General features: G+C 40.6%; 1 protein-coding gene across 1 annotated transcript in view; it reads right to left on the reverse strand.

Moving 5' to 3' along the window:
* Positions 1-7,555: 7,555 nt before the first annotated feature.
* The window catches only part of ZDHHC9 (zinc finger DHHC-type palmitoyltransferase 9), a 28,001-nt gene continuing 14,976 nt past the window's right edge, over positions 7,556-20,580 (reverse strand). Inside the window, exons 4-9 of the mRNA XM_020889691.2 lie at positions 16,030-16,167; positions 15,071-15,119; positions 14,214-14,316; positions 13,007-13,110; positions 12,522-12,618; positions 7,556-9,114 (exon numbers count right to left, since the gene is read on the reverse strand). Of these exons, the coding sequence (XP_020745350.2) occupies positions 9,001-9,114; positions 12,522-12,618; positions 13,007-13,110; positions 14,214-14,316; positions 15,071-15,119; positions 16,030-16,167 (605 nt within the window). The 3' untranslated portion in view covers positions 7,556-9,000. The remainder of the gene's footprint in view (positions 9,115-12,521; positions 12,619-13,006; positions 13,111-14,213; positions 14,317-15,070; positions 15,120-16,029; positions 16,168-20,580) is intronic.

Below are 20,580 nucleotides of genomic sequence, written 5' to 3' on the forward strand. Positions count from 1 at the left end.
AATAAACCTTATTTATAGAGTGATTCCATTTTTATTTATGAAAAGGAAATATACATAAGAATAAAGACCAGAAAAATCTGCACCAAATGGTTAACCAGTGGTGATCTTGTGAGGAGGGTGGGTGGGATTAGGGGAGTGAGCAAGAGAGTATTCACCTAATACATTCTTGTCTTATTTGAATTTCAAAACAATGATTTTTGTATCTATAAAAAAGGACCAATGTTTTAATTTTTGAAAACAATGGAACTAACAGGCCTAAGCCTCCAATTTAGGGTAGCAGCAAAGTCGTTGCCCTGCTGCCTTTCTTTGCAGGCTTTTGGAAAGATGGGGAGTAGGGGTGAATAAGACCCAAAGTACTTAAAATCCACATACACCAAGGGGAGCCTATCAGAGGAGAGTCCTACAGTTTTCAAACTCCCTATTAACTCCCAGCTGGGGAAAGGAAAACTTCAGAAAAAGAGGAATGACTGAGAACATGATGTTTTGAAATCTTGCCCCACCCTGGAGTGGGGGATGGGAAGGTGTCTCACAGCTACTGGGCTTCAGTTTGGTCTGTAAGCCGAATATAGGCTGAAAGTAGGTAGTTGTGCAAGGGTTCCAATGATATCAGATTTAGGGAGCGGGCCGTGAAGAAGGGCAATGAGGAAATGTAGACTACAGGCCAGGGCCTGTGGGGGAGAAAGGCAGTGCGCCTCTGTAGGTCTGCAGCCCACAGCCTGCAGCCCCTCGTCCAGGCAGGGCTGCTGGAAGCTCCTGTCCAGCCCCAGGGACATCTAGAAGATGTCAAGTGGAGCCCCGGGCCCAGCAAACCAAGGGCTGGTGTCTAGGAGGCGGAGTCTTCACAGCTGGAGAGCAGATACCCCCAGCCCATGATGTCAAAGGCCAAGGGAACCATAGCCTCTAGCTCCCCTTGGAAGGTGGGGGAGGCCTAGGCCAAGAGGGCAATGGAGTCCTTCCAGCCAGAGGAGGCTCCTCTAGGGCAGAAAGGAGAGTACTAGTAGTCAGCAGCTCTGGACAACCTGACTTCAAGTCTTGGGTCTCTTACTCATTAGCTGGATCATCCTGGACAAATCGTTAAACCTCCTTGAACCTTACTTTCCACATCAGTACAGTGGGGATAATAGTACTAGCCCCCATGATGGGGCTGTTACATAGATTGAATGAGTAGTGTATGCAAAATACTTGGCATAGTGTTGCGCACAAAATTCATGCACAATGAATGATATCATGTCACCATCCTGTGACCTCCATTTCACTCCCTTTAAGGCCCATCTCTCCTTGGATCCCTAGTTAGTGCAGTGACCCAGAGCAAAGGCTTTGGAGTTACTTAAGTGTCTTCAAATCCTGGCTCCATCACTTACTAGTTAGCTATACAATTTGAGGTAATTATATACACATACATTTCTTTTCTATAAAATAAGAATAACAATCTATATTGTGATAAATATATCAAGTGAACACTTTATACACCTTAAACTCACACAATGCTACGTGTTAATTAAATCTCAAATTTAAAATAATTTAAAATAAATAAAAATTAAATTTAACAAAGAATAATAATAAGCAAATAATACCTACCTCTTGGGGTTGGCAGAGAAAGAAATGAGATAGTGTATAAAGTTCTTGGCACATAGTGACACTAAATCGTGGAGTTTTAGTTTTTTTGTAACCTTCAAGGTACTGAGCTCAAGAATGGGCACAAAGGCCATGCTGACATGTGCTTGTCTGCAGGCTAACTGCTGTAGCTCAGAGACAAGCTATCTTGAAACTTCCAGAGGGTGCTAGCATTCAGGGTAGGGGGTTCCAGCTCTGGTGTGTGGAGAGGCTGGTGATGGGAGAAAGTCCACCTGGGAAGCCCAGGGCAACCCTTGTGGTGCCCAGCCCATAGGAAGATGATTAGCCCTGGGTACCAGCCTTACTTTAGGCAACTCCCTTGGATGTCCATGTGCTGCCAGAAAGAAGAAAGAGCATCAAGTCTAGCCAGCTCCTCCTTAGTTCAGGATTAGAGGCTGAACAGCTAGGGGAAGCAGTCGGGGGTATCAGCACCTTCCTCCTAAACCATCTCCCCTGTCACTCGCCACCTCTCTTTCCCAGGGTAGGTCCTGATCAGCTACCCCCCACCCCCGCAACAGCTCTTGCCTCCACAAATTCCCTCTTTTGTCCCTGCCCAGACCCTAGAGCAAGGTAGTCTGACACTGGCCCCAGCTGCTGTTTCTGACTCTCACTCATAGAAACCCTGCCCAGGCTTTTCACAGAAGTGGAGGCCTCAGTGGAGCCATGGGAGACCATGGGCAATAAAACCAAGCTAACAGAGGTCTGTTAAGGGGAAAACGGGTCCTGATCACGGTAGTCTCAGTGAGGTTCACCGCCTTCCCACCAGCCTCCCAGGCAGGAAATTCAGGATGAGGTATGAGGTTTCCCAGCTGGGGAAAAGAAGTGGCTCTCCCACCCCGCCTTCACAATAAAGGCTACCTTCACTTCTCACACAACGTCAGCCACATTCTATGTTGCTTGGCCAACAAACAACACAATCAAGTGGGAAGGAACTGCCTCCCCTGTAGACCCAGCTGACACTCCTCCTCCAGGAAGGCCCTAAATAAACGCAATTCTATAGCACTTGATATGGAGACTTCACCTTTTCCTACAACTTCACAGTTACCAATATAGCATTTGTATACCACTGCCTCTGGGACCTGCCAGGGACAGCGTCAGAAAGGGCCCAGGGCAATGGCCCTCACAAAGGGACAGGCGATTTGACTGTGGGAACCCGACTAGGCAACTTCCTGACTTTCTGTGCTAAAGAAACCCCACCATCAGTTCAACCTAAGTGCAGGTGTCTGAAGAGAGATTTAAGAGATTTAAGTTTTAAAAAAAAACCCAACAACTACCCCCAGACCAGCTCGACTATATATAGTCAGCCCTCTGTCTGCCTAAAATGGAGAGATCATTGGTAAAGCTCATCCAAAATGGCAAAAAAAAAAATCCTAAAATCATCGCTGCTTCTCAACTCTCAAGAGAATGGGGTCAACAATGCAATTTCACCTAAAGTTAGCCCTAGAATGTGGTCAGTTTTCAATAAGTATTATTGAATGTTAAATAAAGGAAAGGCTCATTTCATTTCAGTGACACTTGGAATTATTCAAACCACTTTCTCTGTCTACACCTGCTCGACTGAGGGGTAGGGGGTTATGTTGGAAAACTCTGGACTGGGACTGAGGACATCTGGATTCTGGTTTACCAGTAACTGTCTGTGTGACCTTAGATAAGTCATGGTACTTTCTGCTGAGAGAGAGAGGGCGCAGAAAAGTGAGCACAAGCAATATGAATTACATGATCGATTTGTGTTTTCCTTTCAGGAATGTCATGGACAGAGGCCAGGTTTTATGACAACCATGTCTCTAGTTGGGGCACAAAACTACCACCCACGCAGGCAAGTTGGAATGGTCAGATAGCTGAAGACAGGCAGTGGCTGGCAGAAAAGGTAGTGGGGGGTGCTTGAAGAAAGTGAAGAGACATGGAATGTTAGGGTGGTAAATCTATGCTGTGTTCCAGAGTTGTAAAGACACTTCTAACTCAAAGCTCCCTTACTTTCTGGCCTATGGTGGAGGATGAGCTCCAAGCTTCCATTTATTAATGACAACCCAGTCTGGTACTCTTGCCTGGAGAATCCCATGGGCAGAGGAAACTGGTGGGCTACAGTTCAAAGAGTCACAAAAGAGTTAGACATGACTTAGTGACTAAACAACAACAAAAACCCCTAATGGCAGAAGAAAGATAAACAAAGGACTTAGCCAATTCACAGAATAAAAATGGCAAGAAACATAAGGCAGAGGGGAGGTGCAGAAAATGTTTTACCTCATTATTAACGGAAGAAATAAGAATTAGGAAATGAAGGCATGGAGATACCAGTTAATAACTAGCTATCAGATGATCAAATGTTTAAATAAGGTGTGTTGAAGGAGGCTCTCTGATACAGAGGTGGTAGGACAAACTGGGTCAGCCTTTCTGTAGAGTAATTTGGCCATATTTATCAAGATCCATTGGAGGAGGAAATGGCAACTCACTCCAGTATTCTTGCTGGAAAAATCCCATGGACAGAGAAGCCTGGCAGGCTACAGTTCATGGGGTCACAAAGAATTGGACACAACTAAAGTGACTGAGCATAGCACACATCAAGAGCCATTAAACTCAGTAATTCCACCTTTAGGAATTTATCCTAAAGTATATGCCCATATATAAGGAAGTTCATCATAGCAATATTTATAATAAGGAAAAATTGGAGATTCCTAAAAAATGTCTGATAATAGGGAAAGATTATACATAATTATGGAGTCATTAAGAAACATTTTCAAATAATTTATAATGGTACGAAAAATACTAAGTAAAAAAAGCTGGATTACAAAACTATATTGATAGTTGAATTCCAGTTATGTTCAAACATATGTATGTATGTATATATATATATATATATATACGCACAAGAAAAAAGACCAGAAAGAAATAAACCAAACCATTAACAGTGATTAATATATTTGGTGATAAGTTTATGAATGATTTTTTTCAATCCTCTTACATTCCTGTGCTTTCAAAATTTCAACATGTGTTACTTTTAAAATTTAAAAAGCACATTAAAGGTATAAGGGGATGAGGGGCATTGTCGATTTTCTAAATTTTCCAAATATTTAGAGGTAGAAAGGGACCTTTGAGACAATCTAGTCCAGGGGTTTTCAACCCTCCCTTGGTATATATAATATTTTGTAATATACCCTTGGCCTGAAATGCATTTCATAGTTAATATAAACTGCTTATACACATAATTTCCAGAATAGCAATATAATACACTAACTATAGTATAAAGAAGAAACAAAAAGGAAGTCATTTAGAATCAGATAACTATACTTCAGATGCAAATGCCTGCACAAGACTATACTAAAAGATCTAATAGTCCAATGCTTCCACTATACATGCAGATTCACTGCAAATCCAAGTGCTACAAAGGAAGACTAAATATTGGAGACTTAAAAAACCATTAATGGCACTCCTGTTGGTGACCCAATTTTCAAAAGTCACAAGTCTTGGTAAATTTCTGAATAAAATAAAGGACCATCTTTACTCAATTTACACAATTACTGCATTACTGGAAATTCAGTGTATGATATTAAAGCTGTAAAAATATGTTTTGTGTTTATTTGTATAACGATTAGGCCCAGATAGTTGTACTAGGTTTTTTTACCTATACTGATGTCCTATAGGGCATCTGATGGTTTACAGAAGATTTCTAGTTCCCATTTCCCTTTCATATTTATCCAAAACATGAAATCCACAATGACTCCCTTTTTAGAGAGTAGGCCTTGCATCCTTTAAAGTTAATGATATTTGCAGTTGTAGCCTTTGAAACTATTTCTAAAGCATATTGCCAAAGAACATCAAGCAATTCCTAGAATGTGTTCTCAAAAGTGACACAAATGCTTTTTGAATCATTGGAAGCACTGGTCTTCTTTAGTAGCACCAAGGCACGAGAGAAAATTATTTTAAAAAAAACAACATTTACTGTGATCCCTTGGTGATTTTCCCTAGCCCAGCCCCAAGCTTCAGAGGTATAAAGTGAACTGAGCTGGAAGAAAAGGACTAACAGGGCCAGGCCTTGGGGAGAGGGAGGGGAGCTAGGTTGCTAGGTTACCACTTGAGCCAATCCAAGTGGTCCCAGAGGGGCACCAGACACAGTACAAGTCCCTCTCTCTGCCCTACTAGGCTGAGGGCCCTCTAAAAGGGAGGGGGTCAAAAGGTGGTGGAAGGGTCTGGTCATTCACACTAGGCACAAGTAAAGAAATGAGGCAGAAGCACAAAGAAACAGACATCCCTCTATTTCTACAACTATTCAAGTCTCCTTCATTAATTGGCTTCCCCCTGGAAAGAAGGATTTCTTTATTAAGAAACACCAGAGAGTGAAAATCCCACCATACACACACAACACACACACACACACATTTGTAGGCTCACACAAAAGTGCTGAGATTTACATATTAAATTGCATTTAAGTTAGAAAACAGATTTAAAAACAAAATAATTATTTTTCCCTCAACAAGGTAACGAGATTCATTCAGCAGGAAAATGGGACTTATGGGTAAAGGCAGGAAGGTCAGGACAGGAAGAATGGAGTTTAGCTGCTATAGACTTAGAACCCACTGCTGCCACTGGTGAATAAAGCAAAGGGGGAGATAGTGTTCTCATCTAGGGCAAAGGGGGCCCCAGGGCCAAAGGGACATGAAAAATAAAAAGGCCCGAAAGAGTCAAATGCCACCAGCCCCCAGAGGTTTTGGATTCATTCCAACCATCCCGGCCTGGGGAAGTGGGGAACATAGGAACTTAAGGAATGGGGAGGAAAGGGAGAGGTGGAAAGAATGTCAGCCATTGAAAAGAGTAAACAATTTAAAGCCTATTCTCCTGGGAAGGACCAATTCATCAATCTCCACTCTGATCAGAACTCAGACTAGGAACAGTTCCAGCTGGTGCATGGTATGAATGGACAGATCTTCAGGCCAAGGTCTTAAATATAGAAGATTTATAAAGGAAAAGAACAAGGGCAGGGAGGAGGGAAAACCAGAAGCTTTAAAAAAATCATTTCATACTAGTGATAAGGGGTTTCCATTTTGACCCTTCACCACAGGAAAAGACAGCTTCTCTAATGGACCCAAGGGTCAACAGAAGAGTGGCTGAGGTAAATTGGAGGAGGAGAGAAGACATGGGCTGAGACAAGATGGGCTGAGAACTGACTAAAAACAGTTTCATCTGAGTGGCAAGTTAACTGAAAAAAATCTAGTATCTTCCCAACTTTCCAGGCTTGGCCTTATTTTGAACTGACTAAAATCTAACTACAAGGACAAAACCGATAGAACCAGAAAAAGAACGGGAAAGCAGAGGCAGATAGGACAGGAATCAGAGTCGGTCACAGTCCCAGTCTCTCTGCCTCTCCAAGGACTGCTAACCTCAAACCCTGCTACAAGGAAAATAGGAAGACAGAGAAAAATCTGGGAGCAGGCAAGTTTCATTACTTTTGATTAACTGGGGAGAATGAAACAGGAATTGGTAAGGAATTTTGATTAGAGACCATTTAAAAAGAAATATATACCATCACTCGTAAAAGATCACTAACAAAATATTTCCGGGGGCAGGGGGCTGATGAGCCTGCTTTAATAACCAAGATTCATCTGCAATTAAAACCATCCATCTGCATAAAAACAATATCCTAATAAAGAATTTGTTCTCTTACTTTAATATAACCCTTGACCCTCCCAATCTTTCTAACACTGTCCATGGCCTTGAAAGGCTTTTTTTCATAGTTCAGAATAAGGTAAACTTCAACCCAGAGTGTAAGAGATCAGTGGAGAGTTTGGGTGCAATCTCTCCAACCCAAGGGTCCCCTAGAAAAGGGAAGTATGGGTAGTTGTAACAAGCAACCCCTTCAACCCCCACCCCCACCCCCCACACCGCCACACAAAGATACTTACACCCCAGAGTGGTTCCTGAAGTGGAAGGGGAAGGAGGAGGCAGGCAGTTTGCATTAGACACAGTTTAATCACCTTCAAATAGATTAAAAGTTCTGGTTTACACTCCCCCCCTCCCCAGAAGTCATCCAGACAGGACCCTGGCTTAGAAAGAGAAAAACACAGGTGCTCTAGGAAATATAGCCACATATAATACATAAATTTTCTTCCCTGAAATAGAGCAGGTCCTGAGCAGAGCTGACTGGGGGCCACAACCCACCCCCAGGGTGAAGCGACTCTGGGACTCTGCCGGTGGAAGTGCTGGAAGAGTGGGGCCTGGAGGAAGCCCCTGGTGTGGTTACCAAGCCCGAGATGGGCCAAGGCCTTGGAGTGGGTTACCCGGGAGGGCAGCAGTGCGGGGCTTTCCCTCCTCACTCAGCCGAGGCCTAATGGAAGTACTTGTTATCCTCTTTTTGTATTATTTTTTTTTCTGTTTTGAGGGGATACAGGGGGAGAGGAGAGGAGAGGAGAGCCTCTCTGTGCCTTGGTTTCCCATTTGTGCATACAGGGCCTCTACAGGCCTCACACAGGGAGTCTGAGGGGGTAGTGTTTAAGTGAGCACTCAGGCTTCCTCTGAGGAAAAGGAACCACCAAAGTGCAGACTTTTATTACTGCCGTTCCTGCTCCCAACGGGAACAAGAGTCAAAAGGAAAGCAAATTAAAAGGGGCTAGTGAGAGAGGAGGAGAGATGAGACAGAGAGTGCGAGGGGCCATGCCGTTGGCATCTCATAAGTTCTTATTGAGAATGGCACAGGTAGTAAAAAGTTTCTGGGTAGTCTACAAGAAATGTAAATTGTTATCTATACTGCAGCTACTTACATATATCTCACGGGAAAAGAGTGGGGCTTAGGTGTTAAGAGAGTGGACAGGGGACAAAGGAGAGCTACACGAATAAATACAACTGGAAGCTACCTGCCCCGTTCCTGAAAGGATTTGCTGGCAATGTTGGCACTTTGGAGCCGTGAGAATCCTCCAACCCTACTCTCCATCCTCCTCCATTCTGAAGGCCTCAAGAATCCAGGTAGAATGCCCTGGCCAGCAGTCTCTGTGACTGCCTCTGGACTCGTGACATGCAGCAACTTGAGGGGATTTGAGCCAGTCTCAAGGAACTTTACCCCAGGATTGGGCCAGTGACCCCAAGCAAGAGAGCTGGGATCTGGAGGGAAGAGAGGGGAGTCCAAAGAGACTCCGTGGCTGAGGCCATGGAAAACCAGTGCCAGGCCCCAAGGGACCCATTTGTCCAGTTACCAGAGGTGACTGACATCTTCTGCGACTGCTTAGAGTCCAGAAATTAAAAAAGCTTGCAGCAAGAAAATGCCAGTTTACAACAGGATGAATAAAGACCAAAGAAAAACAGTGAGAGGAACAGCTGACTCTCTCTCTGTCTCAGGTTTACCTTCTCCCCTTAAATCTCTCACAGCCCTAATCAAACACAAAAGTCTCTTCCATATATAGGCTACTTCTCAGCTTCCATCACCTCCTGAGGGGGCTCTGGGGGCTCTGGAGGTGGCATCTCTTCAGGAGTGCTGGTGTCCTCCGGTATCTCATTGCTTAGATGGTCTATTGGAGCCTGAGAAGGAAAAGATATCAAAGTCAATACAAAGGTCTCCCACAGAAACCAAGTGGAGATAATCCATAGACACTGAACTCATCCTCTGAACCCATTAACCACATTGATGGCTAGAGATATGCTCCCACCAGCCCGAAACTCAGAACCAAAACTAGACTATTGTCTTCTCAACAGAAGGCAATTGAAGTCTGAGTTCTACTCTTAACTGCCTGTTGTGGACAGATGTTTCCATTATAATTCATGATAATAATAAACAGGACCACAAATAATTACACAGATCACCTTCCCTCTTTCACAACAGAATATTATAATATACATGTCTCACAAGGTCTGACACAGTGGCTCTCAATCTTCTTTGGGCCCTAATAGGTGGCTCACTAGAACAGTGATTCTAAACCAAAGAGGGTAGGGTGGCTAAATCTTCAGATGGTATATCTGCTTTAAAAATATTTCCTGAATGATACAGTCAGGGAAGTCTCCAAAATAATTTCATTTATATTATGTGAAAGTGAAAGTCTCTCAGTCATGTCCAACTCTTTGTGACTCCAATGGGACTGTAGCCTGCCAGGCTCCTCTGTCCATGGAATTCTCCAGGAAAGAATACTGGAGTGGGTAGCCATTCCCTTCTCCAGGGGATCTTCCCAACCCAGGGATCAAACCCAGGTCTCCCGCATTGCAGGCGGATTCTTTATGACCTGAGCCACCAGGGAAGCCCATTTATATTATAATAACATCAAAAAGAATAAAATACTTATGAATAAGGGTAACAAAAGAAATATAAAACTTTGAAAACTACAAAACATTGTTGAAAGAAATTTTAAAAGACCTACATAAATGAGATTAAAGCCCATATTATTGGCTCAGAAGACTTAATCATGTTAGGATGATAATATTCTCCAAATTACTTCCCTGGTGGCTCAGACGGTAAAGCGTCTGTCTACAATGCGGGAGACCTGGGTTCGATCCCTGGGTCAGGAAGATTCCCTGGAGAAGGAAATGGCAACCCACTCCAGTACTCTTGCCTAGAAAATCCCATGGGACGGAGGAGCCTGGTGCAGGCTACTGTCCATGGGGTTGCAAAGAGTCGGACATGACTGAGTGATTCAATACAATCCCCATCAAAATTTCAGCTGGTACATCTGCAGAAATTGATAAGTTGATTCTAGGAGTCATATGGAACCACAACCAAAACAATTAAATAAAGAATAAATTTGGAGGACTCACACTTCATAAATTCAAAACTTACTACAATGCTATAGTAACCCAGATAGTGTGATACTGGCATAGGAATAAACTTATTGATCAGTGGAATAGGACTGAAAGTCCAGAAACAGATTCTCACATTTATGATCAACTGATTTTTGACAAGGGTACCACAACAATTCAACAGAGTAAGGATAATCTTCAACAAACTGTGCCAAGACAACAGGATATCCATATGCAAAATAAAGAACTTGAACCCTCTACCTCATACAACATACAAAATTAACTCAAAATGGATCAAAGACCTAAATATAAGAGCTAAAACTATAAAACTCCTTAGAAGAAAACAGAGTATAAATCTTCATGACCTTGGATTAGGCAATGGTTTCTTAGATATGACAATGCAAGCGCAAGCAAAAACAACAACCAAAATAGATAAATTAGACTACACAAAACTGAAATCTTTTGTGCTTGAAAGGACACCATCAAGAAAGTGAAAAGACTATATAAAATGGGAGAATCTTTGCAAATCAAATCTCTAAGGGATTTACATACAAAATAAAGAACTCTTACAACTCAACAATTAAAAAAAAAAACCCAAACAATCCAATTTAAAAATGGACAAAGGTTGTATTCATCTACATGATTTTTGTTTCGATTACATGGTGAAAATAGAAAACTTTGTTTAAAAATATATTGTAACTAGATTTTGTCAGTGTTTAAAGCATGTATGTTCATCTTTGTATTCATCTACATGATTTTTGTTTCGATTACATGGTGAAAAAATGGACAAAGGATCTGAATAGACACTTCTCCAAAGGAGAAGATATACAACTGGCCAATAAACTCATGAAAAGATGCTTAATATCATTATGCATCAGGAAAATGCAAATCAAAACTACCATGATATATGGCTGCACACACACAAGGATGGCTAGAATCAAAATGGTGGATGATAATAACAAGTGTTGCCCAAGATATGGAGAAACTGGAACCCTCATATGCAACTGGTGGGGGTGAGAAAATGGTACAGCCACTTTGGAAAACAGTACAGCAGTTCCTCAAAAGGTTAAACATAAAATTATCATATGACCCAGTAATTTCACTACCAGGTATATAGCCAAGAGAAATGAAAACATATGTCCATGTAAAAACTTGCATATACATGTTAATTTCAGCATTATTCATAATAACCAAAAGGTGGAAACAATCTAAATGTCTATCAACTGATGAATGGATAAATAAAATGTGGTCTATCCATATAATGGAATATTATCCAGCCATATAAAGGAAAAAAGTACTGCCACAAGCTACAACATGGATGAACCTTGAAAATACAATCCTAAATGAAAGAGGCCAGTCACAAAGACCACATATAATACGACTGCATTTACATGAAATATACTGAACAAACAAGTTACAGGAAAAGAAAACAGATTAACAGTTGCCTGGGGATGGGGCTGAGGGAACTGGGGGGAAAGGAACAGTGACTGCTAATGGGTACAGGGTTTTGCGGGGGAGGGAAAGGCAATGAAAATGTTTTAAAATTGATAGCTCTGATGATAGCACAATTCTGTGAACATATTACAAACCAGTGAATCCTACATTTTTAACTGAGATTTTATGGTATCTGAATCATATCTCAATAGAGCTATTATTTAAAAAGAAAGTTCAACTAATAACTTCTTAGGAACATACGTTATTAAAGCATATCTGAGCAGTATAGCTGGGAGAGTTTCCATAACACCTGCATATTCCAGAGAAGCAGCCCCCTTCTATCAAGGTAACCACACCACTAACTCCAACCCACTCCCCTGACCACTATCATTGCTCCTATAGCATTTTATTTTTCCCTCATCAAGACACTTGTCACTGTACCAACTAATAGCCTGTTTTATTGTCTCTCATCCCCACTACACAATGAGGTCTGTAAGAGCAGGGACATCGCATGCCTTGTTCATTGGTATATCCTTAGCACACTGGCTGGCACAAAATGTTGGAGAAACGACTAGATCTTAATCTATGTCAAGGGCACAAAGATCTTAAGAAAATGTCAGCACAGAAGCAGACACAGGGAAGCTGGAGTGATTGGACACAAAATTGCCTAATTATATCGCTAAGGTATAAATTTAGCCTATACCTTCTACCACAGAATCAGTCTTAAAGTCTAAAAGCTTTAAAAAAAAAAAGTCAGGAACACTTACTGGGCCCTGAGGCAAAAGGCTGGTACTCGCCTCTTGAGTACTGGGGGGTCGACTTCCGCTTTCCTCCAGTGGCAAAATACCCCTTCGATCCAGCACACTGAAGGAGACAGCAGAGTTAACAAAACACTTTGCATCCACCTGTCCATCCACCCACATCTGCTTTCTGTGTGTGTTGGAAAACACAAACCTGCCCTTTGGCAGTCTAGCCTGATCCAAGCACACACATTCACTTCTTTCTTCCACAAATCATAGAATACCACATTAACAAAGGAATAAACAGATGAAATAAGAATGAAAGGTCATTCCTTCAAAACAACCAGCCTGTGGTCTATGGTCCATGTAGATATGGCACCCAGGGACAATCCCTGGGAAGCCCTCTTTTGACACCAAGAGGCCATGTTCAGAAGAACGCATCAGACCAGGTGACAGGATTGGGTCTAACTGCTTGTCCCAAGAGTTCCAGAACCTTCCAGTCCTTTGAGTACCTGGGGGGCAAGGGGCCACACAGCACTTCACAGCAGTTCTTCACAATGTTGCCATGGCTATAGGGATTCTGGACACGATTCTTCCCTGTCCATGAGCCTTTGATCTGAAAGATAAAAGCCAAGGCTTACATTAAACATTATGTTGAAGAAATACATAGAGCATGGGAAGATGGAAAAGTTCTAGAGATGGATGGTAGCAATGGTTGCACAACACTGTCAATGTACTAATGCCACTGAATTGTGCACTTAAAAATGGTTTAAGGTGGTGCATTTTATGCTACATGTCTTTTACCACAATAGGAAAAAAAAAGAAATATATGCATAGCCATGGAAAAGTATTCACAATAGAGTTGAAAATGCAGATACCTGAGTGTTATATATTATTTCCATTTAAAAATACATAATATTCATGTCAATGTATGGCAAAACCACTACAATATTGTAAAGTAATTAGTCTCCAATTAAAATAAATAACTTTATTTTTAAAAAAAGAAATCCAGACTGAAAAAAAAACATAATATACTCACATAAACAAACATGGGAACAAGTCTAGACAAGTCTAGAAGACTACAGATCATACCATAACAATGGTGAGGCCTAGGAGGTAAAATTACAGGGACTTATTTGCTGTTTTTTGTTTATCTTTAGTTTCTGATTTTCTACAATAAATATGGATTAATCAGTAACTTTTTAAAAGCAAGGATGTAGGGACTTCCCTGCTGGTCCAGTGGCTAAGACTCTGAGCTCCCAATGCAGGGGGCCCAGGTTCGATCCCTGGTCAGGGAACTAGATCCCACATGCCACAGCTAAAAGACCCATGTGCCGCAACTAAGACCCTGTGCAGCTAAATAAGCTAAATAAATAAAAATAAATATTTTTTAAAAAAATAAAATAAAAGCAAGGATGTAATTCAATGCAACTATCCCTCTCCATTCCAAACCCAGTTAGTTAACTTTTAAGGATGTATGAACATCTGAAGACCTGTGCCTACCCAACCATTCAATCTCTTCTTCCTCATTCCCTATGGGCATTCAGCTCCCAAAAAAACAGTCTGCTTATTCTTCTACACACCTGGTTTAACCATCTCCCACACCTGGCTTCTGCCTGCCTCAACCTCCCAGACCCTGGAGACAGTTCTCTAGCAGGTAATTAGAGAATAGGCTTTTGGTAGAAGAATATGTGATGAGGAGAGGAAAAGCTGACTCACATCTTCATTGGTTGTCTGGTTGAGAGCCACAAGGAAAGTGTGGAATCCAGTCAGTCCCACGACGGACCAGAGCGTGAAGAAGCAAATGAGTACTTCTAGAACAGTGAGCTGTTGTTAAGGAATGTTGAAGAAGCCACACCAGGGGACTTAATGCCTCGGCCCATGCTCATGGCACCAATCACACCATCTTTACCCCTTGGAACGTACATCACAAATATATATCCACTTATAACAATGGATGAATTCTAAACTCACTGGCTCTATCCCTCATGAAAAGTAACAGACTCCTGTTTATACACTACAAGGAGCTCTCTAACAGATTTAGTGTATTTAGATGTTTGTCTGTTTATTCATCACTGGCTCTTTGAAAGGGACATTTAGGAGGGGTCCAAAGCAAAACAACGATGGTCATCTCTGCCACCGGAAAACAAACTCTATAAACAAAAAATTGGTGGGAAAAAAAACCAGAATGTGATTTCTAGAAATCCCAATTGAATCTCCTTCTCAAAAATGTAACTGCCGTACAAAATAAGCCTTAGCTGTAACAGGAAGGTGGGACTTCTAGTGACACAAGAGGTCTATTGAAAGCAAAGTACAGCCCACTAGAGAAGGCAGGGCTGTCTGGGATCAGAAGGACTTGGGAGGGAAGCAGTGGAGGCAAGGGTGAAAAAAAGACCTCCCTTTAAGCCCCAGCCATTTTCCATTCTGGTTGCTACCACTAAGACTACATTTTTCAATTTTAGACATTGGCAGTCTCTGACGTCTGAAAAATGAGATGGTGGAGAACTGCAGACAGAAAGCACGCTGAAAAGTAGTTTAAGAGGGCTGCACAGGGACCTACTGCCAGGGGAGGATATGTTCCAGGAGTTTCTTTCAATGTCTCCAGGAAGCCAATTTTCAAGGATTCTGTGAAATTGGGAGGAGGAGTAGAAAGATTAGTAACTTCAGTAAAAAATACCCACATACTCTAGTGCCTACTCACTTTCTTCCCCCCCCATCCTTGTTACAAGCTGGCAAGAGATAAGCCCTCATTCAGGTAAGGGACTCACCTACAAGCTGGTGCTCTCTTGACTAAACGGTTCACCTTTCCAATGCAGGACCCAATACTGGACTAAAGAGTCAGCCACAAGCCCAGCATCTGGCTCCCCTCCCTTCTCCCTAACCTCCAGCTATGGGCATGGAGGGGGAAATGCATTTATAGGTGAAAGAAACCAGGAATATCCAAGAAAAATCCTCTCTCTTCACCAATCTATATCCCTCCACTGTTCAAAACCCAGCTCAGCACTCATCTCTTCCCAGGGAGCTACCCTGAGAAAGACCACTCCTTTAACTTCACATCCTGTCTGTCCTTGGGTTATTGGATGTGTGGGGATGTGTGCATGTGCAGACGTGCACAAGTGTGTGTTTTCTATCTTCCAAAGCAGACCATGAGCCACTAAAAGACATTTCTCTGGTATAACCCCTTCTACCACGTGACACCAAGAAGGTCTTATGAGGCAGAAGAGAGGACACATACACCAAAAATATATCCCCCGCCTTTGGGATCACCTGGGACATGCCAGGTACTCTAGGGACAAACCAGTAATTATGGTCCCGATACCCAGCAGAGGGCCACTGAGAAGGTCAGCATGCTCAGTAAATCCTGAGGTTTGGAGCTCTGCTCAGGAGCAGACAGTAGTGCTCACTTATAACTGGTCCTAAGGTGCCTTTGCGATGGGAAAGTGCCCCCAGGATATGGAACCACTCCCCTAAGCTGTCCTCAAGTCTTCTCCCCCCACCCACCCTTCCAACAACAGACACTGCCCTGTATACTCACTGAGGGCCACATAGACGATGTTGAAGGCGAAGACATAGATCGTGAGGAGGGAGAGAGATAGGATGAAGAGGTAGAAGTAGCGGTAGTTCCTCTTTCCAACACAATTCCCCACCCAGGGGCAGTGATGGTCGAAGCGCTCTGTGGGAGAAAGAGACAGTCCAGCGCCAAAGCCTCCAAAACGAAGCACAACATCCACCATCCACTTCATACCTAATTCCCAGACCCCTAGGCTCCTTGCGTACTGCAACTGTAAAAAATACTGGTTTTTATTTTTCGCAATGTTTTCACAGCCATCTCCTTCGATCCCCACAACCACCCTGGAAGATGGGCAAAAGAAGATAATCTTTTCTCCATTTTACAGATAAGGAAACTGGGATACTAAGGGGTTAAGTGATCTGTCTCACTGTCAGTTAACAGCACAGAGCTCATTTTTCCAAAGAAAAGTCTTAGTACATGAGTCTACTAAGTGCAGGAAGAATGAATCAGTATAAATAGCCAAGGGAATTTTGAAAAATGAATAGTGTGGTTTTTCTTAAACTCCAGTTAGTAAAAAATTATACACCTTAAAAGGTGTGGCATAGCTTAATGGAATGGAAATCACCCATAAATAGAATATATAAAAATCTTCCGTCTGGGAAAGGCAGTGCTACAAAACCAGTGGTGAAAGTGAAAGTGATGAAAGGCAGTACCATTCCATCAACAATTGGTTACTTGACTGAAAATAAAGTTCAATCTTTTTCCATCACACTATTTATCTAAAATAATTCTAGATGAATTAAAGAGTTAAATGTTAAAAACAAAGTGAAACCTTAAAAAAACCAAAAATACTAGGTGAACATTTGTCTCCTGAATGGAGAAGGGCTTTCTAAGCATAAAAGTAATAGAAAAAAACACAGATGACAAAGAAAAGGTTCGACTTCATACACTTTAAAAAATATTTCCTATATGTTAAAAATGCTACCAGGAAAATTAAAGAGGAAGAAAACCCAACAGGAATATATTTGAATTTTGTAACTTAGTGTGTTAAAAGTCCTTATAAATCAATAATTAAATACAAATACTCCTTCAAGAAAATAGTCAAAAAGCAAAACAGTTAATAATATCACATAAACATATATTCAGTCTTCTGATTCATTAATAAGCCAGTGAAATACTAATACAACAATAAGAAAGTTTTTGCCTATCAAAATAAGGATATATAAAATAATATTCAATGCTAGTGAGAACAGGGTAAAATGTATAATTTTGTGGAATTACAAATTGATAGAACCTTTCTGGAAAGCAATTTGGGCATATGTATCAAGAGCCTTAATAATGTTCACATCCCTTTGGCCGAATAAATCCATTTTCAGTAATTTCTCATAAGGAAATAGAGAAGAGCACAGGAATTTAGGGTCAATACTTTTTCATTAAATTTTTTATTATGGTAAAATATATAAAACATACAATTTGCCATTTTAACCTATTTTAAGTGTAAAATTCACTGGCATTAACTACATTCACAGTGTTGTGCAACCATCACAACTACTTATTTCCAAAAATTTTCATCACCCCTAAATAGAAACTCTGTACTCATTAAGTAGTAACTTTCCATTTTCCCCTTCTCCCAGCCCCTGGTAACCTCTAATCTTCTATCTCTATGGATTTGCTTATTCTAGATATTTCACTTAAGTGGAATCATACAATATATGACCTTTTGTGTCTGACTTCTCTCAGCATGTTTTCAAGACTCATCCATGTTGTAGCATGTATCAACACTTCATTCCTCCTTATGACTGAAAATATTCCATATGGCTATATCACATTTTTGCTTATCTGTTCATTTGTTGAGGGACACTTGGATTGCCTCCATCTTTTGGCTATTGTGAACACTGATGTACAAATATGTTTGAGTTTCTGTTTTTCAATTCTTTTTGGTATTGCTATGGACAGAATTGTGTCATCCCCCCCTCCCTAAAATTCACATGTTGAAGCCCTAAGCTCCAATGTGACTGTATTTGGAGATATGGCCTCTAAGAAGATAACTAAAGTTAAATGAGATCATAAGGGTGGGGCCCTAATCCAATACAACTGGCAGCCTTATAAGAAAAGGAAGCGACACCAGAAGTATGCGAGCACAGAGAAAAGGCCAGGTGAGGACACAGCCAGAAGGTGGCCGCCTGCAATCCTCACCAGAAATCCACCCAGTTGCCTCTGTGATTCTGGACCACTAACACCCAGCACTATGACAGAATTAATTTCTGTTATTTAAGTTACTCGTCTGTGGTATTCTGTTATGGCAGCCCAAGCACACTAATACAGGTATATATCCAGGAGTGGAATTGTTGAGCCATAGAATTTTAACTTTTTGAAGAACTGCCAAAGTATTCTTCACAGCGGCAGCACCATTTTACATTCCCACCAGAAAAGTATGAAGGTTCCAATTTCACCACATCCCTAAACTTAATAATTTTGATTAATGTGTTATAATAATGAATGAAATAGGATTGTGAATAATATATACTGATAGCAGATTGCCTAAATAGACTAGAATATAGCCATATGATGGATTATGCAGTCATTAAAATAACATATTCCAGGACTTCCCTGGCGGTCCAGTGGTTAAGACACTGCCTTCCAGTGCAGGGGTGATGTGGGTTCAATCCCTAGTCAGGGAACTAAGATCCCACAGGCCATGCAGTGCAGCCAAAATAATAACAATAATATATTCAAAAAACATTTATTAAAGATGTAGAAAAATGCTCAGGATATTACATTAAGTGACAAAGGCAGGACTAAAAACTCTATCATGTATGATCCAATTTTACAAACGAGAGAAAGACTAGAAGGAAATACAACAAAATGGAGAGTGAGTCTGGGATTAAGTTTTATTTATACCTGTACTTTCCATCTTTTCTATAATGAATGTGTATTATTTTAATGAATCAAAAAACCCCACAAAGAATAAAATACATCATTTTTAAAGCACAATAAGCTGTGTACCAGTCAAAAAAATAAGTGTTAAGAATGGTGCATCTCCTAATTAAAGGGCTGCAATATCTTTTCAGAAAAAGGAATAAAGATAGCCTTACTTTAAATAAACCTGCCATATAAAAAACATTGGGAAATACATATTTATACAGATATATTTTTACTATATTAAAATCACACTTTTTAAAAATAATACAACTAGTACACGCTCATTGTAGAAAACTTGAAAATAATTTTTTTTCTAATGAAGGAAACAAAATCCCTTATAATCCCACAGCCTATAGATAATAGACAATAAGCATTCTGGAGTACTTCCATGCATAATTCTTTATATATACTTATATCTTTTCAATGGGTAACTGAGATCACACTACAAATGTAGCCTATCTTCTATTTTATTTCATTCCGCTCTCTAGGATGAGCTTTTCCCATAGACAGAAGTCTACTGTATGAATGTCCCACAATTTATTTGACCATCTATCTACTGGCGAACAATAAGGCTCTTTCCAATTTTTCATTATTATAATAATCTAGAGGTAAATATGTCCATACCTAAATCTTTTACCATATCCTTAATTACTTTTCTTAGGATAGATCCCTAGAAAGCAAGTTAGTGGCATCAAGGAGTATACATGTTCTAAGGCGTGAATCTTACTAGGTTGCCTTCCAAAAAGTTTGTTCCAATTTATACTCTCACCAGTGTAGGACGAAGCATTATCAAGTTATCCTTGATGAATTTCTAGATTTAAAAAGATCTTGTTTTAATTTTTTTCTTTGATGTTGAATAGAGATGAACACTTTTTTCAGGTTAACTAAGTAATTGCATTTCCTGTTTTATCTGCTGTCCATATTTCTACTGAAATATTAGGGCTTCTTCTTAAAAAAACCAACTTGCATGAGCTCTTTATGTTTAAGAATATTAATAAGGAGAGGAAATTCTTTCTGAAAACCATCACATCAGACTTTCTTGAAGTATCAAGTTTCCTGGTTCACTTAAAATGTTTCAATTTATAAAAATCCTATCTACATATAGCTTTTACCATTTAAAGTAAGATACATCTTCCCACCCTTAATCTAAAAAGAACTGGCTGATAAGAGGAAAGCAATGTACTCAGGCATGCTCCATGGCACATACAAAGAATGCTGGAAGAATGCCTATTGATAATATAAGGAACTGCACACATCTGCCTTTCAACAGACGTATTTACTGTCTATTTTTGATCTTTCCCAGGGCTCAGCATACACTAGGCAGTGATTACAATTAAGTCACATATATATGCAGACAGAAGCACAGACCCTATATTATGTACACATACACCTGCCACACTTGAAGCAGAAGCAGAGAAAGAAAAAATGAGGATTTTGGAATTAGACCCTTTCCAGCTTCATACAAACATACACAAAGGTGCTTCACCTATTTCCTCATCTGTAAAATGGGGATAATATCTATCTTATGGTGTTTTTATAAGTCTTAAATGAGAGAAAGGGAAAGCACTTAGCACAGTGCCTAATAAATACGAGAAATTCAATCAGTGCTAGCAACTTTTTTCTTCTTGGGAACACCACTTCTTATTTAGCCCT

This window comes from Odocoileus virginianus, unplaced genomic scaffold (genome assembly GCF_023699985.2).
Source record: "Odocoileus virginianus isolate 20LAN1187 ecotype Illinois unplaced genomic scaffold, Ovbor_1.2 Unplaced_Scaffold_2, whole genome shotgun sequence".
NCBI lineage: Eukaryota > Metazoa > Chordata > Mammalia > Artiodactyla > Cervidae > Odocoileus > Odocoileus virginianus.